This window comes from Rousettus aegyptiacus, unplaced genomic scaffold, assembly GCF_014176215.1.
Source record: "Rousettus aegyptiacus isolate mRouAeg1 unplaced genomic scaffold, mRouAeg1.p scaffold_m13_p_6, whole genome shotgun sequence".
NCBI lineage: Eukaryota > Metazoa > Chordata > Mammalia > Chiroptera > Pteropodidae > Rousettus > Rousettus aegyptiacus.
Window position 1 is genome coordinate 30904231 of NW_023416309.1, and position 22682 is coordinate 30926912.

The window sequence follows — 22682 nt, forward strand, 5'->3', positions numbered from 1 at the left end:
GAATAAAAGCGAGAATATGAGGAAAATGAAACCTTAAGACTGAATTCCTAGATTCTATTTAAAGGAAGGATTGCTTGTTATTCTGCAAGAGATTTCAGGGCAATGGATTGTTGCTCAGCAAGAGACTCCCATGTTGATCCAGGCCTTTGTCTCCTTATCTATATGATTAAATTGAATCTCCCTGCCATGACATCTACAAAACTAGACCTAATCTCTCAGTCCTGCTGCCTTCTCCATAAAGATTTGTGAGCTGTACCGGACTGCTCACTTTTTTTCAGAATCTCTTATGTATATTCATATCTCTGCTCTATCCTCTGCCTGGAACGTTGTAACTACTGTTTTTTTTGTTGTTGTTGTTGTCCTTTTTTTTTTTTTTTTTTTTTTTTTTTTGTCTACTGATGTCTGTCTTTTTTAAAGGCTTATCTAACATATTACCTACTTTGGAAGGTTTATCTCTGCCCCTACAGAATTAATTGCTTTATCTCTACCTCTTAAAACATCTTAATATGTCCATAATAGGGTCTTTGACACAGTTGTAGGTCTGTGTCTGTCTTCCCTGATAGAATAAGTAACCCCTTGAGTATAGTGGTCTTTGCTTACTTAGTTAAATTCTCAGTGCTCCTACCATAGATGGTTCCATGTGTATTTGAATAATTAGGTAAATGAAGGAGGGAGGAGGCAAATTGAATTTACTTTAATGAGTATATAACATTCCCATTTACGTAGTTCTAGACAAATACTTTAAGTTAACCAAATTTATTTACTTTGTTAATATTCATAGTGCAAGAATAAATTTGAATTTAGTCCTCATTAAAATGACTGCATTTCAAAGGGCTTTATACTTCTGTGCTTTTCTGTAAGGCTAAAATCTTACTAACATTCTCATTGCAATTAATGGTTAGGTAAGTTTATGAGTAGTAATAGTTATTTCTTCCAATAAAAATGGTTCTCTGTTGCATTGATCAGGAAAACTTGGATGATTTGAATTGATATGTTTGACTAAAATTTTTTAAATAAGAATTCTAGATTGGGTTGCCCCTATTGCTTGGGTTCTTTACTGATGCCTGGTTTTTTGTTTTGTTTTTTTGTTTTTTTGTTTTTTTTTTTTTGACTGTTATTTCCCATTTTCTAATTATGTGCTCCAAAACAGAGTTAAAAGTAAAGATTATTCACTTTCAGGAATTATACTACTGTATATAACCTTGATTTGAGCCTTCGTTCTCTTCTGCGTTTTTCCATCATGAATGGACATAATATCACAAAACATTTGATAATTAACTAAGAGCTACATTTTTAGGTGGGTCTACTTTCTTATTTGAGAATAATAAATGATAGCTAATATTTGTGATGTTAAAAATAATCATCCTAATATATATATTTTTCATCCTTATAGTAGAAACCTGTGAGGTTTGGGGTGAATTCTTTGGCAAAAATTGTTTCTGGCACATAGTAAATGCTATTTAAGTCTTATTGTATAATTTGTGGGGTATAGAAATTCAGCATTTTTTAAAACTACATAGATGATTTCCATTCATACAGGAGAAGACAATATTTTGTCATGATACTTAGTAAATAGACTTGGAGATCATTATAAAGCCAACATAATTTTAAAAATCTATTATAAAAACAATGCAGGTGCCTTGTAGAAAGTACAAAACAAGCAAAAATGATTTTAAAAAATATTTTCATCACCTAGAGAATTACTACTTTTAGTTTGTAATCTTTTTGTCTACATGTGACTATATGGATATACATATTTTACTAAAATGGTATCACACTGTGCATTCTCTTGAAAATTTTTTTAGTCATTGATGTCTACTTATTTATTTCAGTAAATTTTCATCTTGTCTAATACCCAGATCACATTAATTAGTTGGCTCAAAAATGTCCTTTATGTCTGGTTTGTCTGAAACAGTTCACAGCATTGTACCTGTGAACTTGCCTGTTAGACCACTTAAGTCTTTCTAAATAAATAATAGTTATGCATCTCTCCCCTCCCAGCTTTTGAAATGATATTTGGTTTTTAAAGAAGATATTTGAAAAGAGACTGGGTCATGTCCTATAGACCTTTTGAATTTGATCAGTTTATTCTCATGTCATTTAGCTTGTTATATCACATATGTTTTCTGTAAATTAAAATTTATATCTAAGCATTTGATGGATTCTCAGGTTGAAGATAACTTGGTTATCATAGATGATACTGTGTCTTTCTTATTGTAGCACATCAAAAGTTATATGATCTCTAACTTGGTGATGCTGAAATTGACCACTGGAATTGGGAAAGGGCAGTCTTTTCTGCTCAGTGCTCAGTGTTATATTTGTCTGCTTACATAGAAAATATTTTGTGTGGTGGTATTTTGGTTCTATAAGAAAGTTGATTCCTTATCCACTCACCTATTGGTTTAGTACCATTTCTTGATCCTTGCTTAAATTAATTTTATTAGGGCTTACAGAGTATAATTTTTCTAATTCTATCTTTTTACATTTATTAACTAGTGTTTTTCTATAAAGTAGAGCTATACTTTACAAATTGGGGCTATTGGTTGCCCTGAAATAGTTTCTACTGAAAAAGTAGGATAAATACTAATCTTCCCCCTTTATCAATTTTCAAAGTAAAGAACTATCCCAGGAGCCAGTTTAATAGGTGATGAATGGAAAGGATTTTTGTTGTTCTAATTTTTTCTCCTTTTGAGTATCATTATAGACTCAGGAATTTTATTCAGGATATTTTAATTTACCATCATTTATATTTTTTCTTTGATAGTCATGTTGTCACAACTTCAGTCATTGGACGTTCTTTATGGTAGCTTTTCTGTCTGACATAGATCATTAATCTCTGTACATCTTTCTTGCTCTCTGGTACAGAAAGGTATCCCAGACTCACCTTGTACCTTTTGTGCCCCAGACCAGGCATCAACTGTTTTACCAAGGAGTTTGGTACCTTTTAGTGTATCAGGATATTAGAGGTGAAATCTGAGTTCTAGGAGTGTTACTGCTGCTAAGGTGATGTGCTTTTTAGCCATTTCAGTGAAAAGACCTAGAAAATACAGATTTTTTTAAACTTGGGTTTATAGTGATATTTTTGATTAATATTTTTGCTTGATTTTCTGATTTTATAATGAAAACTTTTCTGTTACGCTACTAAATCACGAATCTTAAAATTATTAGCATTGATTTTTTCCTACAATATGAAGAAAAAAGTTTGAGGATTATCAATCTTGATATTACCGAAAACAATCAGAAGAAGTTGAACATTACTTTGTAGTTCATTTTATTCTTAGAATACTTCCTACAAAGAAATACAGTAAAATTGCATTGTGTAGATAACCCTTGAAATAACTCCTTTCTCCTGTTTATTATTTTGATATCAGGTTTATTTGTTTCTGCCTATTTTCAGTCTGCGCTTCTCCCTTTCCCCTTCATTTCTCTATGAAGCACCCAGTTTTATTAGTTTCTCAGTGATCACTCTGTGTGTGTGTTTTTGGGGGTGGAGTTCAAATTCAAGCAAATATGTGTAAATATTATTTCTTTTATCCAAAAGTAAAATGTTACTTCTTTTGTAAAATATTTATTTCTTTCATCCAAATGGTAGTAAACTTATACTCTATTGTGCACATTTTTTTCTCAAAATATTCTGTAAATCTGTCCAGTCAGTACATAGTAATGTTATGGATGGAACATAGAGTATACATATAACATTTTCTTAAATTATATCAAAATCTTTCAATAATTTGATAATTATTTTTGGATTGAAAATAATACTGAAATCAGCTCAATAATAAAGCAGAATAAAGCAGAAAATAAAGAAATAAGATCTAGAAAAGAGCACTGGATTTGGCGAATTTTGTATTGTATTTGGTGAAGTTTGAATTGTATTTGGATGATGAATGAGCCCACAAATTGATGGGCGGTGAACTTAAGCGATGGTATTGAAGAGAGGCTTTAGGCAGATTAGCTTGACTCCTTTCGAAAGATTCGAGTCAGAAAATCATGAGATTAGAGAGGATTGATGGAGCTCTAAAGCTGGTATGATGGACACAATGCATTGTTGTTGGTTTTTTTATAGTTAGATATAAATTCTTGAGTGAAGAAGTTTGTTTTTGTTCCCACTATAGTGTGTAACAAGTGAATAGAATGGGCATATTAAATATTGATTGCCTTGATTGGAAATGGTTTTTAACTTGGTTCAGTTATAAATACTAAGACTGAGAAGAGATCTTAGTGGTTGTCTTAGCCTAATCATCATGTGGTTGGTATAGGAAATTGAAATCTAAAAAGTTTAAGTGACTTGTCTAAATTATATAACTGGTTAGAGGTATAGCCAGCTCTTAAATATGACATCCTAACTCTTAATTGTATCTGCTTTTCTCTATACCATGATACCTTTTATAACCATGAAAAATTAGAAGTTGTGTAGCTTATTTTGAATTTTGGTTTTTATCTCAGAGCACTTTAGTATTTATAAAGTCTGAGGTTTTCGTTTTCTCTGTGTGTGTGTGTGTGTATGTGTGTGTGTGTGTGTGTGTGTGTGTACACTATAAATGAAGAAGGTAACTTTACCTTAGGTGCATTTTTAATGTACTAAGTAGAGGAATTTGAAAATTATTTTGCCAAATTATCATTTTGAGAATCTTTTTTAGAATTAATGTATTTACGTGTATCTTTTAATTACACGTAGTGGTTTATAAATAAATACATTTGAATTTTTTTATTGGCTTAGCTGTAGTGGGGAAAGCTTTTTCTTTTATAATTAGTTAATGTTTTAAACGTGTACATGTAGTTCGTATTGTTTTGTATTTCAGATATTTCCTTAACTTAAGTACTCAGATATTTATCCAAACATTATTGCTATGGGGTTTCCTGCAGAAAGACTTGAAGGTGTATACAGGAACAATATTGATGACGTAGTAAGGTAAGAACTCTTTAATTTTCTATTTTGAATATAGATGTATTATATTACTGTTGTATTTTTATTTAGAATAGATTTCAAAACCACAGAAAAAGATGTGCTTTGTGATGTGAACTTTATTTTCATTTTCATTACGTTGTTCTCCAGAGTTTTTTTTTTTTTTTTTGCTTAGTGTACCTAATGGACCTTAATAGGCTAACTCATTTGATAACAACAGATCTTTTACATAAGCAGGGATATGTGATATGATTTCATGGATTCTATATAAAGTGCCCCTCAGCAGGTTAATGCCTGGATCCATTGTACTGGGATTTCTATTTTTTATTTTTTGTCTTTTTTTTTTTTTCAAAGTTGAGAATTAGGCTTAAAACCCTTGAGTGCATTTATTCACTTAATTGTATTTATCTTAAGGTATAGATACTATCTACTTTCATGTAGAGCAGTTTATAATGGGGCATAAGCACACCAAGCACCTAAAGGAGTATTTGGTACAAGAGATCCAGAAAGAAATTGCTGGGCATACCAAAACCCAACAACTGTTTTTTATAATTTTGTATAATTTTCTTAGTGTAATTATCATTCAGTTCAGAAGAAAGCACATTGAAAAGGCTCACTTAAATAATTTTTAATATATTTTGACCTAAAAGTATATGATTTTTTTTGAGAGACTTTGTCTCTGCTGTGATTAGTCAATGTATTTTTTGATTTCTGAGCAAAAATATATATGGATGAATAAATTAAACATCAGTAGGAACTTTGATGGCTTTTAAAAAGTAAAATTTTGGATTATTCTCTACCTTTTTTCAGATGGTAAAGTATCTTTCTTGGAGACTTCAAATTTAAATGTTTGGTGGCTTTGAGAATTACATATTATGAGTTGTAAAGCACTTTGTAAAGCATTATTCGGAGATGTAGAATCCTTTTTATAATAGCTGTCTAAGTATGTAAGCCTACACATAAACACACACACACACTCTTATATGAGCTAGCTATACGTAGTTAGTTTTTAGAAATTTGCTTTAAACCAAAGAATATTTACATTTTTTTTGCAGCACTTAGTTGTGTCCATTTGGATTTTTGTTGTGTTTATATTGTGTCCAGTATTAAATTTTGGTTTCTGCAAAAACTACAAAAGAGCCCAAAACTACTTTTTTTTTGTGGTTTCTATTATAGTTATAGGTGGTACACAAGGCTGTTAGAAGTACTACTTAAGAAATTGGAAATAGGGAAATGAATTTGCCTTCTCATAGGTAGGACACAGTGGAAGGATACTTAACATCAAAGATCCTTGGGAGTAACAGTTTGATATGGCTTAGTCATTGGTGACACACATCAACAGAAACTGCAGTGGGTGATAGAAGAGAAAGGAATGGGGGAAGTAAAGTTTGAATCGAGAGATGGAGAATCTGGGAAATGAACAGTGCAGTCACCAGATGTGTATTCTCTGCTATGTGTAGGAGTGTTTATCAGTCCTCTTTATGTCCTAAACAAGCTATCTCATAAGATCATCTACTTCATAATACTATAATTCTCTATTAACCAACTACTAATTCAACCAAATCATATTGGTACTCGTACTAGGAAAGAGTATGAATGAGTACTCTTTTGAGTAGAGGATAAATTTTCTGATAACTGTAAAGATATCTTTGTGGTAAATTAAACTGTCATGTTAGTTTTTTCATTGTTCTCTTCTGAATGTGAATTATTCTCTTCTGAGTTAGTCACTGAAGCTGAATGATCATCTTTTAGGTTATTGATAAAGTCCAATTTCTGGAGTTATAAATTTGATTATCAGACATTAGGTTGCAATAATTTCACCAAGAAAATACTATGCTGGGGAGTATTTTGATCTGTCATCTTCTGACTTAATAACTACTGCTTTTATTCCTTTTAATTAAGATTCACACTTTTAGTTTATAATCAGTAACCAAGGTGAAGTTTATTTTATCTGCTTTAATGTATCTAGTTTATTTTATCTAGATTTTAACTTTTTCGAATCTGTTATTCCTAAAAAAAGTTTTATGTGTATGGAAATTTATTTAGCCAGTGGTTGCTGTAGCTGACTGATTTTTTTCACACTTTGGTAATGGTAATGGTAATAGCATATAAAAAATGAATTATCAGCTGAATATAAAAGCTGTTCTGTACTTGATTTTTGTTTTGCCTTTTTTTTTTGAATTTGGGGGATAAATGGCCTCTAAGGCTTTGTTCGCTTCAGTTGCTCACCCCATTCCCCTTTTTTTAATGAGAGAAATGATGAACAGTGACTGAGAAGGAAAGTATAGTTTTTCTGATGAACAAAAATAAAAATAAATAATTTCTAAGTAATTGGCCTGTTAGGATTAACCTTGCCAAGGGAATGGTTGCCTCCAGTACCAAAATGATTGATTTACTTAATTGCTTTACATTGTATTGGAGATAATAGCAAAATAGTCAATAGTAGTTTCTTTTTGGTTTGAAGATGATAATGGCTCTGAAAAATGTCTTTACTTTCTTATACCTTTTTGTTGACAAAACTGTTTTCAGTTGGATTTTCCTTTATCCTCTGCATTGAGATGTCTAAAGAATATTATCTTTTTCCTAATTCCATTTTTTTCCTATATTTTTTCCCCCCAAACAGGAAATTTTTATGCAGAGTTCAGACTCTATTGTTGTTGTACATCATTGCCTTGAGTAAAGTAAACTCAAATTACAAATACCTTCATGTTTAAATTGTTCATCATTATTTAACTGTTTGGGATATGATTTCTTATGGCAATGTGAATTTCACACTTGAGGTACTCAGAGTAGTTTTGTGACAAATATTTAACTTTGCCTTTCCAGGTTACCTGCTAGCATCAATAAACAAATAAAGTTTAAAAAATAAACAAAAAGGGAGAGGAGGAAAAAAGTGAAACAAGCGAAACTTTTTATAATCTTAAATGCAAATGTTTTGTTTAATAAGCAATGAGAATTGACAGATAGGACAGAGACAACTCATGAAAGGGATGTTTGAAGAGCTAACTCTTCCCAGATTGTTTCTCTCCATTTCCTCTTATTATCTATCACCTTCTCTCCTTCCGTCTTGCCACTAAACTTTTGCCCTAACTAGACGGTAATGTGAAATAATATTTTATTGAGATAATTGATTACTCTTTGAGATGTGTGTTAGCCTTATTCCTCAGGCTAATATTGAAGTTATCTAATTTATATGTTATCTCATATAAATCTAAGCAATCTTTAACAGAGTGATGCTTCCTGTGTTTAGACACAGCTTGAGAATTATTTTGTGCCTAATAAATCAGGAATTTGTAGGTGTAATAGAGATGAATTTGCTTCTTAATGCAGAACCTTTAGTATGACCAGGGAGGGCACTGTAAATCTCCCGAGTGAAATTCTAATATGCTGCTTTCCTTACCTTTTTTTTTTCTTCCTCTTTCCCTCTCTCCCTTCCCCTTGTCTATTTCTTTTCTTTTGTAGTATATTAAATAAAATCTTTCTATACAGTGTTTCATAGAACACAATTTGGGAAATGTTGAAAATGCAAAAAAATGCATGTAACAATATTTTCCTGTAGTCTAAATTAGTAGGAAATAATTTACTTCCTCCTCTGTTATTGGAAGGATTTTAGATGTGGCAAGATTCCCAAATTTATTATAAGGAAATACTTAGAGCTCACTCTTCAGATACATAATGACTTTTTTAAAAAGACATTTTCCAGTGTCTTGTATACTAACAGTTTTTTGCCCATATATAAGCAACTATATCACAGATTTAAAGAATCCATCTTCTTTTCCGTTTTATACATTTCCTTATTGAAGAAATTTTCAAATATTTTTCTCTTAATTATATGATCTTTTAATCAATCTTAATGGTATGCTGATTTTCAGTTAAAAAAAGGAAGCGTTTGTTATCTCAACATTATCATTATGGCCTATTCTATTAAAGAGAAATGAAGGAGATTAGTTAGAGAATTTAATGTTTAGAGATTATTCAAAATAATTTAGAGGAAAGTATCAGTGTCGTTCTCCCTTTCCAGCAACTTTTGACTTTCCTCATATCACTTCTGTTTTCTTTTTTGTTTTTTTTTTTTACTTTATTGAGGCGAAAAATCACATAGCAAAATTAACTGTTCTAAAGTGTACAATTCAGTGACAGTTAGCACCTTCACAGTGTTTTGCAACCACCACCTATAAAAGTTCTAAAACATTATCACCTGTACCCATTGGCTTCCTCCCACCTCTCTTGCCACTGTCATTTTCTTACAAATAGCAGATTTTGATGGATTTGACAATGTTTATATTATCTACTACACCAATACAACTTTTGATATTTTAGCAATAGGTAATATTTATCGTACATTTATTTACATACATATGTTATTGTTGTTTAAGCAGTTGACATGTCATCGTGTTAAATCTCTGTAGTAAACTTATCCCATTTTATAGATAGTTTAAAAGAAGTTAACGTTTCCAAGTGCCACAACTGGCAAATATTGAGGTTGAGGATTGAGCCCAGATTCCAAAACTCATTTCTCTAATAATTATGTAATTCGGTACATCAGAGGAAAAAAACTGGAAACTAAACGCTGATCTAGCCTTTTGTTCTTTTTTTGGTCTAATATGGTGTTGGTCCACACAGTGTGGTAAATAAGGAAGAGCTTTTCTGGTATTATTATATCAGAAAATTTCTTTAGGATTTGAGTCTTCATGTTGAAAAGACCTGTATATTATCAAACACAGTAAATGAAAAGAGGACAGTAACAGACAAATTATTATAAAACTTCATTAAGAACAGCAAAAATAATGAGAATGTTTCAGTAGCTTTCAGGATCAATTAGAAAGGATTAAAAATATACATGGCATCTAATTTCTCAGCAATAGAATTAAAGATGGAAGAACAGCACTTCGTAAGTTCTGCATTCAGCCTAGAGTTCTATATCTATCTAAACTATCAATCAAGTGCAAAAGTAGGAAAACACTAAAACACTAAAAAAAAAAAAAATGTAACCCACGCTACATTTCTTAGTAGATTACTAGGAGATTTGCTCCAGCAAAACAAGGGAATAAACCATGAAAGAAAAGAGCTTCAGTAAAGAGAAAATCCAACTCAAGCGACAAGGAAAAATCTCAGGATGACAATTATGCCACAAGCTGAAGAGCAACCAGTTCAGGGAAAACGAGAGGTTCGGGGGGGGAAAAAAAGGTCGAGATATTGAAATATTTGGGGGAAAGATGCAGTAGATTCTTAGGAAAATCAGTGAATTAGAAATAGGAAGCAGTTACTAACTTCTATTGATCGATTCAACCCAAAATTTTGATACTACCATTTAAGGGGGATTAAGAGAAATATATTTCTGCAGATACTACTGGTTTTGTGGTTTTGTAACATGCCTCTACCATGTCAGAAAACATGTAGGCAATTAATAAATCTACAAGAAGCAGCATTATAACAAATAGAGGTGCTGAATTAAATACCAGGAAAAAGAATCCAAGTAGTTGAGCATGGTTGCTTTTAGGAGAGAACCCAAGAATATTGGTTTGAAAATGAAAAGAACTGGAGATGAGCAGTTTTTTTCCTCTGATGTACCGATATTCTTGGATATAAATGGATAGTGGTGATGGATATACAACACTTTAGTGGCATTAAGTACATTCACAGTGTTGTATATCCATCACCACTATCCATTTATAAAACTTTTTTATTCCATACTAAAACATACCCATTAAACAGTAACTCCATTCTCCCTCATCCCAGCCCCTGGTAACCACTGTTCTGTTTTCTGTCACTATGTTTTTGACTATGCTAAGTACCTTATATATAAGTAGAATCATACAGTATTTGTCTTTTCGTGACTTATTTCACTTAGTATAATATCTTAAAGTTTCGTTCATGCTGTGGTATGTGTCAGAATTTTCTTGGGTTTCATGTATATGCCACGTTCTGTTTATTCATCCATTGATGAATACTCTGGTTGCTTTTACCTTTCAGCTATTATAAATAATGCTGATACAAGCATGGGTGTAACAGTATATGTTTAAGCCCCTTTAAATTTGTTTGGGTATACATGCAGAAGTGAAATTGCTGGATCAAATGGTAATTCTTTTTAATTTTTTGAAGAACAACCATATGGTTTTTTATAGTAACTGTATCATTTTACATTCCCACCAAGGAGTACACGAGTGTTCCAGTTTCAACACATCTTCATTAACCCTTGTTATTTTCTGGACTTTTTTTTAATAGCCTTAATGAGTGTGAAGTGTTTCATTGCGATTTTAATTTTTATTTCCCTAATACTAAGTGATATTGACTATTTTTTCCTGTACTTATTGCTCTTTCATATATCTTTGAAGAAGTGTCTGTTTCAAGTCCCTTTCTTGTTTACAGATTGGATAGTTTGGCTTTTTGTTGTTGGGTTTTAAGAATTCTTTATATATTCTAGATATTAATTTCTTACCAGATATGTGATTTGCAAGTATATTCTCTCATTCTATGAGTGTCCTTTTAACTTTGATAGTATACTTTGATGCACAAAAGTTTTAAATTTTGATGCAGTCCTATTTATCTAATTTTTATTGCCTGTGCTTTTACTGTTACATCTAAGAAATCATTGCTAAATCCAATGTCATGAAGTTTTTCCTCTATGTTTGGAAACTTACATGTCTGTCATTTAGGCCTTTGATTCATTTTGAATTAATTTTTATATGTGGTGTAAGAAAAGGGTCCAGCAGCACCATTTGTCAAAAAGACTGTTCTTTCCCCATTAAATGGTCTTAGCACATTTGTCAAAAGTCATTAGACCACATGTAAAAGGATTTATTTCTGAGTGTTCTATTTTGTTCTGTTGGTATATGTCTGTGTGCCAGTCAGTATCAGCCACACTTTGTAGCTTTATAGCAAATTTTGAAATCAGGAGTTGTGAGTCCTACAAATTTGTTCTTCCATTTCAAGATTGTTTTGGTTTTTTGAGAGTCCACATGAATTTAAAAGTGGAATTTGTATTTCTGAAAAAAAGAAAGATGAGTTTTTGATAGAAATTGCATTAATCTGTAGATTACATTGAGTGGTATTGAAATCTTAACAATATCAAGTCTTCTAATCCATGAATATAGAGTGTTTTTCTATTTTTTAGGTCTTTAATTTCTTTCAACAGTGTTTTGTAGTTTTCTGTGTGCAAGTATTTTACCTCCTTGGTTAAGTTAATTCATAATATTTTACTCTTTTTGATGCTATTCTAAATATAATTGTTTTCTTAATTTTCCTTTTTTGATCATTCATTGTTTAGTGTATAGAATGCAAATGATTTGCATGTTAATGTGTGTGTGCATATATGTGTGTGTGGTTTTCTACATATATGATCATGTCATCTAGAGATAATTTTACTTCTTTCCAATTTGGATGTCTTTTTTCCTTCTTCTTGCCTAATTGCTCTGGCTTGAATGTTTAGTACCATGTTGAATAGAAGGGATGAAAATAGGACTTCTGTCTCATTGTTGACCTTAGCAGAAAAACTTTGTTTTTTACCATTGCTTATCATATTGTGGGGAGTGTGTGTGTGTGTGTGTGTGTGTGTGTGTGTGTGTGTGTTTAAAATAGACTTTTATAGAGCCATTTTGCATTCACAACTATATTGAGCAGAAGGTACAGAGATTTCCCATATACCCCCTACATCCACACATGCAGAGCCTCTTTCATTATCAGTGCACTCCATTTGAGTGGTATGTTTATTATAATTGATGAACCTACATTGACACATCATTATTGTCTAGAGTCCATAGTTTATATTAGGGTTCACGCTTGATGTTATACATTTTGTGTTTTGGACAAATTTATAATGATGTGTATCCACCATAATAGTATCATACAGAGTAGTTTCACTGGCCTAAAAGTGGTCTGTGCTCCTCCTGTTCATCCTTGGCTTTCCCCAGCCTCTGGCAACCACTGATGCTTTTACTGTCTCTATAGTTTTGACTTTTCTAAGAATGCCATTTAGTATGATTCCTGTACTCTGCTCCAGTACAATATGGCAGTATATAAAAAATCCACAGCATGTAAAATGATACATCCACTTTGGAAGATAGTTGGTGGTTTCTTAGAAGAGTAAATATGCTCCATACACTCAAGAAATTGCACCCCTTTGGGTATTTACTCAAAGGAATTGAAAACTTACATTCAAACAAATACCTGTACATAGAAATCATGTTTCTTGTGTCTGGTTCTCAAAAGAGGAAAAGGGGGGAAAATTTAAGGAAAAAAAAAAAACAGGCTCTGGATCTAAAAATCCTCTGGATGCTCTTTCAGTCAGTGGGGATTATAGCCTGCACATCTGTAAGCAGAAGCAGAAGTTAAGAATCAGAACACAAATCCCTGAGACTTAGGGTACAGAGTCCCACAAGCTGGTGCCCTGGCTCCTGCAGATGTGGGGGATGGTTGGAAGGGTGAGGGGGAAGCTAGGTGGGGAGTGGCCGACCACATTTAAAGTTGAAATGAGCTGAAATTAACTATGACTTACTGCCTAAGCCTTCCCTTGGAAGCTGCAAGCTTTTAAAGACTCCAGGGTTTTAAAATAGTTAATCAGATAGGTCATGCCCATACAGTTTTTGTCTAGATCCGGAGGTGGATTCCTGGTGCTTCCTGCTCTGCCATCTTCCCTCCACTAATTTTTTATTACATACTTTCATATCTTTTGAAATACATATGTTTATATATTATTTTGACAAAAAATAATTTTAAAATGCACTTTGGCAGCTTATTTAGTAGAAAGTAAAGACAAAAAATGGAGACTGTTCATTCTCACAATTGTCTTTAATAAATTCAGATTTTAATATATTGAAATTATTTTAAGTAAGGTATAGTTGTATTAGAAAGATTTGTATTTTAGATTTTTCAGGTTTTGTGGATATTACCTTTCTGCTCTTGTCTAAGTTTTTGTCTCTACTTTCCAAGTATCTACAGTTAAATTTTCTCATTTCCCTTTGGAAATGCTGTTTTCTTGCTTTTTTCCGCCTTTCCATTGTATCAAATTTATAAGGAAGGCAATGAGCCAGTTGTGGGCATGAAATCCTTGGGAGGAAAGAAGAGGAAGTGGGAGGGGTAGCCATAGTGAATGTTTCTCTAAGTAATATTCAAGTTCTTTGAGAGAATTTACCCTCCCCCCCTTTTAAAAATGCTGTGATATTTTCTTTTAAATAGATTGTTTATTTTCTCGCTAGTTTCACTATTGCCCAGAGTGCTAGATAAGAAATGGTAAAGTTCAAATATTAAAGGGAGCACAAATAAAAGTATGATTTCACCAGCCCTCATGAAAAAAACCAACACAGTAAAAAATAAAAAAAGAATTCCCCTGCGCCCCCCTCCCCCGCAAAACCTATGGAAAAATACTGTAAAAGAAAGAAATCAGAGTTCTTGGTTGCACATGACCAAAAGTAAGTCTAACTTAATAAGAAAAGAATTTTTTTGAAAAATATTTGATAGCTCATAGTTTATAGCTAGAGAACCAGGCTTTGAATATTGTAGAAGCTAAGGGAAGCAAGACATGGTCATGAAGTTACATAAGAATAGTCTCTGCTTTTGACATTGATTCCTGGACACTTGCTGTCCCAGGTATTGCTGCCATGACTGGATATTTGTGACTAGCTCATAAACTTTCAACCCCTTTGGAGTTGTCTCTGAATAATCTCTGGCTCCTCTGCACCTTGTTCTCACTACAGAGGATTCAGTGTCCAGAGCAGCAGGACCGAATTGGTCTAGGCCTGCACACGTGATGAGAGAAAGGTCGGGAGGGGAGTTTTTTCTTCTTACCTCTTGAAATTCTGTTAAAATTGGAATGGTTTTGAGGGCTTAGCAACCTCAAGATGACAGTATCTCTTAAAATTTTCTCCTACTTTATACTTTCTATCCTCAGGTTTTCTTCCCATAGGTATCTACAGTTAAAAGTTTCATATATTTTTTTTAAAAATTGCTTTCATCTTTACCCCATTTTTAAGAAAAACAAATGGTAATGAACATACTGCATATTGTTCTACTTGCTCTTTCTTTGCTTAACATACTCAGGACTTTTCTGTATCAGCAAGGAGATATAATTCTTTTATTGGCTCTCTTTTTTTTTTTTTTTTTAAGGCGAGGCAGCCCTTGGTCGACCTCACAGATTGCAAATACCTTGTCAACTTACAATCCCTTATTTTTTTATTTTTTATTCATTTTTTACGCCTACAGCTCCTGGTCTTCCTAGGTGGTCTCCCATCTAAGTACTAACCAGGCCTGACCCTGCTTAGCTTCCGAGATCAGATGGGATCAGGCTTGTTCAGGGTAGCATGGCCATAGACAACTGGCTGTTTTTAGTCCATTTTATGATGATACCATAAAAAAACAGTTACCACTGATACATATTTAGGTTGTTCCAGTTTATGGCTATTAAAAAAAAGTGCTCTAATAAACTTTTTCATTTGTGTATCTGGTGTTTTTTGCAAGTGTATCCTTAAGGTAAATTCTTAGCAGTGGAGTTGCTAGGACCAGTGGGTCCATGGTTTAAACTTTTACACTAAAAAATGGTATTTAATATTCCTATCAATACATAAGACACAGTATTGTTACCTTCTTACAACCTTGGCAAACAATATTATCAAACTTAAACTTTTTGCGTTTTGTTATAATTTTATTTTTGATTAATTGTGGGATAAGCAAGTTTGTGGTGTTTATTAATTAGCCTTACATATTTTTCTTTGATTTGTAGGTGTGTACTGACCCTATCTTCAACTTACTTATTTCTTTCATTTATTTTTCTTTAATTACTTTTATGAACTCTTTGGAAAAAAAGGAAATTAGTGATACTCTTTATTCAGACAGTTTTATAATGCCCTGCCTCTCTTGCCATTTTAATTTTATGACTGCAAGATTCAGATGAAGTGGTAAAAAGAGTCTGGCGAATTACCTGTTCTGAATTATTGATTGCTTACTATCTGCTTTACTGATGTGTGTTATCATGAAATATCAATGATTTTTCTGTTGCTGGCTGTTAAGAAATATGAAACAGCCTTGCTTAAATAGCAATTTAGAAAGTGCTTTTAATCTAGAGAAATGTCATGTACTCACACTCTTTGAGTTATTGAATCAGATCAGCATTGTGTTGGACATGGGAGATGGAAATGAAAAGGGAATTTAGGAGTTCCTGCTTTATTTCTGCCTCTAGCATTATACAGCTAATTTGTGGAATTCTACCTTATTTATTGTTCTTTTGGTCTAAACCTATCCCCACACCAAGCCTTTTCTTTTGTCCTTACCATTTTTTATGCTCCTTTATATGTACTACTCTTTTGTGTTCATCTGGGATTATTTCCTTTTTTCCTGTGGTGTTATATCTTTTTAATCTGAACTTTGTAGGTAAATTTTCTGTAGCTCTGTTGACTGGTCTTCTTAGATAATTTTTGTTTTTCCTGTTTTGTAGATTATTTGTAATTGTTTATACAAATTTTATTTTTTTAAAGTCTATAGCTTTTTCCTTTTTCACTTTTGAGTTATGAATTCAGAGCCTGTTATTTAAATGAAGCTTTTGAAATCCGTTTTGCTGATCTGTATCATATCTGACTGTGCCAGTATTTCCTCTCTTGTCTGACGTGAACTCTAAAATTATATGAACACTTTCTCCCTGTTTCCTGGCATTTCCACTCAAACCTGTTCTTCATTCTTAGTTAGAAATACATCCAGAGTTATAGTTCTCTTCTTTATTAATCTACTGATAAAAGAAAATTAATCTGGCTTATCAAGAATTTATTAGAAAACTGCATATAGTTGAAAATAGTTTTTCAGTAGATATTTTTACAGTTGTGAAGTCCCCAGTTATTACTGTATCTTTCCTCTGTTTCAATTTTATTCTCTTTTTCCAAAAATATACTTGTTTCTATTACCTTACTAAGAGGCTTATATATTGTGTTCCAGTGGATTTTTTTATCTCTATTTATCTCTTAGACTTCGGCTACCCAATAGCCGAGGTCTAAGAGATAAATAGGGATAAAAAAATAAATTTACTCTTTCATTCTTATTTGTACTAGTCATATTTCATATGCTCAATAGCTACATGTGGCTAGTGGCTACTGTTTTTGAAAGCACAGATATAGAACATTTTCATCATTGTGGAAAGCTCTATTAGAAAGTGCTCTTCTAGACAGTGCCATTTTGCTTTTCATTCTAAAAAGCTCTAATTTGTAAAGATGATGTGCTCTTCTGCTGCTTTTTCTAGTATTAATCAGAGGAAATTTGAGATTCTTTGAGATGGGTTGCTTTTAACAAATTGTTATAATCATGTTGCTCTTAAACTTTATTGAGGTATAATTTATATGCAGTAAAATGTACCCATTTTAAGTGTACAGTTCAGTGAGTTATAACATATATGCCATATATATGTATATGCCAAATATAATGGGCATATATATACCCATGTAAACATCACCCAAATCAAGATTTAGAACATTTGTATTACCATAAAAAATTTCCTCTTGCTCCTTTGTAATCAGTCCCCAACTCCGGTTTCAGGCAATCTCTAAATCTACTTTCTCTTGCTATACATAAGTTTTGCCTGTACTGGAATTTCATATAAATGCAGTCATATAGTATTTACTCTTTTGTGTTTGGCTTCTCCTAGCATAATATGTTTGAAATTCATCCCTGTCATTACTTGTATCAGTAATCTTTTTTTGCCAAGTATTTCATTGTATAGATGATATAATTTATTCATTTACCTCTGATGGACATCTGTTATGAGCAGAGTTGCTATGAACATTCATGTGCAAGAGTTTTGTGGACATATATTTTCATTTCTGTAAGTTAAGTACCTATGAGTAAAATTGCCAGTTCATATGATAATAGATCAGTGGAACAGCATAGCGATTCCAGAAAAACACATATACACTTTTTGACAAAGGTACCAAGATAATTTATTGAGGAAGGGATACTCTTATTAGCAAATGATGCTGAAACAACTAAATGTCAATGTGGAAAATAAAATGAATCTTGACTTATGCTTCTCATAACAGACAAAAATTAACTTAAAATGAATTATGGATAGAAATGTTAAAGTAAAATGTAAAACTATAAAATTTCTAGGTAAAAACACAGAAAATCTTTATGATCTTTGGTTTAGTCAAAATTTCATATACAGTACATATAAAATTAGCTGTATAGGAAAAAATACATCATCAGTATTTAAAATTTTCTTTCCTTGAAAGACAACATTAATGAAATGAAAAGGCAACCACAGCCTGGGAGAAACATTCACAATGCATATATCTGATGAAGGACTTGAATTAAACAAAGTATAAAGATGCTCCTACAAATTCATGAAGACACTCCCCCTTAAAGAAAATGCAAAAGATATGAACAGAAGCTTTACAAAAAAAGATATAAATGATCAATAAGCATATGAAAAGATTAAAAGTCAGCCATCGGGGAAATGAAAATGAAAACTCAGTGAGATGCTGTTTTATAGTTCCTGTGATGGCTAAAGCTTAAAGGGCTAAAGGGTTGGGAAAGACGTAGATGAATTGGAACTCTCACCCACATTGGTAAAGTGAAAATGATACAAGTTCTTTGGAGAAATGTTTGGCAGTTTCTTATACATATTATTTTTAATAGCTTCCATTTTTTTCAGTGGGTCACTTTCTCCACTGTTTATTTCTCTTCCTTCTAGTTTTATACCTGTTTAAAAGAGAGATTTTCTGTAGTCCTGAGGATCACTATCTTTGATCAGAATTTAGTATTAAGCTTTAATTTTGCTTTTCTCTTTAACTTGAGGTAATGTAGGAGAAAGCAGTACTGTTCAAGCAAGTGTTAATTAAAAGTACATTTTCAAAAAAAAAGTATGTTTTCAACCAGATACTTTTCTTCTATTGACTATATAATCAATATTAATTCTGACAACCTGAAGATGACGAGGAGAAAATAGTTAAGGACTAGAATATTTGGTGCTTGTACATGTTGATGGTGTTAAGGCAGAGATGATGTGAATATTAAAAAGAAAAATGATCCAATTTCATGTTTTTAGTAGTAGCAGTAGCAACAATAAGTATAATATTAGGATTCTAAGAGCTAATGTTGATTTAACATGAATACAACAGAGAAAATAAATATGGTTACCAAATAGTGAATTAGCTACAGAAAAATGTAGCGGATAAGGAATTATTTTGCTTTCTTTTCAGATGCTAATTTTTTCCCTCCACCTATTTTTGGATTAGTAGGAGCTGTCCAATGTTCTCAGGCTGTTTTCTGAACTGGATACCTTAAAAAAAGGGGTTTGCTACTTAGAGTTTCTCTCAAGCTGCCAGCATTTGTTGTTATGATTGTGTTTGTGAGTGCTTTCAGTTTTATTACTGCTGTATCTACAGTAGTACTTGCCACATAGCAGGTGCTCAATAAACATTTGTTAGATGAATATCAATCCCCCAAATAATTGAAAATGATACAATGCTCTAAAAATATAAACTGTAGTAGCATCAGTATATACTGACACCAAGCAAAGATAGACCAATTCACCTTTGAGAAACAGAACAACTCTAGGCCCTTTACAGTAAGATTTAGATTTAATTCAGTGGAATATATCTAGTTTGTCTACATAAAGCCCTTCATTGGAAAGAAGGATTGATTAGCTATTGAAACATGGAAAAAACACAGCCAAGAGAAAGAAAGCCTTAGCCACTGAACGTCAGTTATTTTTGGCAAGACCATTCCTGTTGTGGAGATGGAAATATCAAAATGTCATAGTCTGGTAAAAATCGCCTCATTTAACTAACTTCTCTTGTTTGATTCCACATTTAATTTAATCAGCAGCATTCTGATTTCACTCCTCAGAGGTCTGCTTGTGGTGAGATATTGAATAGGTCATAAAGATATGAATAATTTAGTTCTTGTGGCAATTGGGATTTTCAAGTAAATATATGGCCATAATAATAGTTATTAAGATATTTATAAATCAGTCATATGATAGGAGTTTGAATTTGTCCCTTAAGAAAAGCACAACTCAGTGCACTGACAGGATGAGGTCTAAAAAGGTAGAGGATCAGTTACCACAGTAACTTCACCAAAGTAATGACTGAATTTCTGAGGCCTTTTCAGAGTCAGTATAAAGCTTATCTTGTAACTACTCTTTCTCTTAGAGTGAGTTCAGTGGCATGATATTAATGCATAGAGCAGCCAGATTGAGTTTTATATTTGATTTATGTCATTTTTAGAGTTGAATATTGCGTAGTATATTAGTTTGCTTGTAGAGTGCTCCAATTTATATAGAAGTATATGTAAACATATAAAATGTACTACATTTCATAAAAGAATATGAAGGTCAGTTTTGAAGTTGCTTTGTAATCACTGACTTTCTTAATTGGAGTGTTAGTTCATTTATATTTAATTATTGATATGTTTTGTTTAAGTCTACCATCTTTCTATTTATGTTTAGTTGTCTGATATTCACTCCATTCATTCATGCTCATTCCTCTTTTTCTTTCCTCTTTAGAGTTAATGAATATTTTTGGGTATTCCATTTTAATTCTTCTATTGAATTTTTAGCTATGCCTCTATGAGTGTGTGTGTGTTTTAGAGGATATACACACACATACACACACATATATTCAGTGAGTCAGGAATTTAGACAGGCATCGTGGAAGTGACTTGTCTCTGCTTCATGTGTCTCAGACTTTCGTTAGGAAGACTCAGTGACTAGAGCTGAGTTAGGAAGTTGGGGGTTGAATCATTGAAGGTGTTTTCACTCATGTTTGGTAAATGCTGGCTATTATCTGAGTCTTCATTTGAGTTGTTGTCCAGAATCCCTGTACTTAGCCTTTCTAAGTGGTCTCTCCCTATAGACTAGTTTAGCCTTTCTCATAGCATGGCAGTTTAGTGCCAAGAGTGAAGATCCAGAGTCCAAGGTGGAAGTGCATGGCATCTTTATGAACTAGCTTTAGAAATCACTTAATGTCACCTCTGCCATACTCTGTTGGTTGAGGCAAATCACAAACGTGTGCCCAAGTTCAAGGAGGTGGAACCATAGACTCCACCACTTGATGGGAAAACAGTTAATGTTATGTCGTATGAAGAGCATGTAGGATGGGTGATGCAGTCATTCTTGGAAAATAGAATCTGCCTCATCTTTCTTGTGCAGTCTTCAATCTTCTGCTAAGACCATGTAGCAGATTTTTCTTTTTTAGATATTGACTTTTGAGACCTTGAATTTCTGTCTTTTACAGTTTCTGTATCCTTGCTGAGACTTCTCAGTTTTTCACTTACTGTAACTATTTTCCTTTACATTCTTGTATTTATTTATAGTAACTACTTTAAAGTCCATGTCTGCTAATTCTAACATTTGGTTTGTCTTGGAGTCCATTTCTATTGACTATTTTTTTTTTCCCCTCCACTTGGGTCATGTTTTTCTGTTTAGCATGTCTAGGGAATTTTAATTGTATGTTGACTGTTGTGGATGATATGTTTTAGAGAGTCTGGATTGTTACTTTCCTTAAGGGTTCTTGATTGTTAACTTTCTGTAATACCTGAATTTTATTTTAGCAGGCATTTAAATTAATGATTAATCTCCAAAATACCATTCTTTTCTGCTCACATTTACATTGTAGGGTCAGTCCCTCCCATTGAAGTTACAAAAGCAATCAAGGCTCAACTACAATAGGAGGGCACACATAGCCTCCCCCCACCCCAAGGGACACACCTAGAGCACCTGGTTCAGGTCAACAGGGAGACTGTGCCACTGGGGTCCACAGGACACCTAAGGACTACCTAAGGCCACTCTACCAAGACTGAGAGACATCACAGATCTACCTAGTACATAGAAATAAACACAGGAGGCAGCCGAAATGAGATAAAGAAGTATATCCCAAATTAAAGAACAGAACAGAGCTCTAGAAAAAGAACTAAACAAAATGGAGGCAAGTAATGTACAACATGAAAAGTTTGAGACACTGGTTATAAGGATGTTCGGCAAAAGAGATAGGAAACATAACCAGTCAGAAATGAAGAATACAGTAGCTGAAATGGAATGATACATTAGAGGTAATCAGCAGTAGATTAGAGAAAGCAGAGAATTGAATCAGTGATTTGGAAGACAAGTTAGCAGAAACCATGCAATCAGAACAGCAAAAGAAAGATGGGTATAGTTTAAGGGGCCTTTGGGACAACGTCAAGAGTGCCAATATTCATACCATAGAGGTACCAGAAAAGAAAAGAAAGCAAGTAATTGGAAACCTATTTAAAGAAGTAATGATTGAAAACTTTCCTAACCTGTCAAAGGAAGGAGACATACAAGTTCAGGAAGCTCAGAGTCCCAAAAAAGGAACACAAAGAGATACACGTCAAGACATGTAATTAAAATGCCAGAGGTTAAAGACAAAGAGAATCTTAAAAGCAGCAAGACAAAAAAAAACTTAACTCCAAGAGAGCTCCCATAAGACTGTCAGCTGATTTCTCAAAAGAAACTTTGCAGGCCAGAAGGGATTGGCATGAAGGACCTACGAACAAGATTACTCTACCCAGTAAGGCTATCATTTAGAATTGAAGACGTGATAAAGAGCTTCCCAGACAAGAAAAAGCTGAAGGAGTTCATCACTGCCAAAGCAGTATTACAAGATGTTAAAGGGACATCTTTAAGAATAAAGGGAAAAAAGGATCAAAAATATAAATTCATATCTGTCAACAATTACTTTAAATGTTAATAGATTAAATATACCAATCAAAAGACATAGGGTAGTCAAACAGATAAGAACACAAGAGTAAGGCATATACTGCTTATTAGAGACGCACTTCAGAT

General features: G+C 32.8%; 1 protein-coding gene and 1 non-coding gene across 3 annotated transcripts in view; one reads left to right on the top strand and one right to left on the bottom strand.

Moving 5' to 3' along the window:
• PTEN (phosphatase and tensin homolog) overlaps window positions 1-22682 on the top strand; it is a 79376-nt gene that overhangs the window by 18821 nt on the left and 37873 nt on the right. For both annotated transcript variants that reach the window (XM_016128229.2, XM_036223846.1), the window contains exon 2: window positions 4828-4912. In XM_016128229.2, the coding sequence (XP_015983715.1) occupies window positions 4828-4912 (85 nt within the window). The remainder of the gene's footprint in view (window positions 1-4827; window positions 4913-22682) is intronic.
• Window positions 15095-15213, bottom strand: LOC118604675. The gene has a single exon (XR_004951790.1). It is a non-coding gene; the product is annotated as a 5S ribosomal RNA (ribosomal RNA).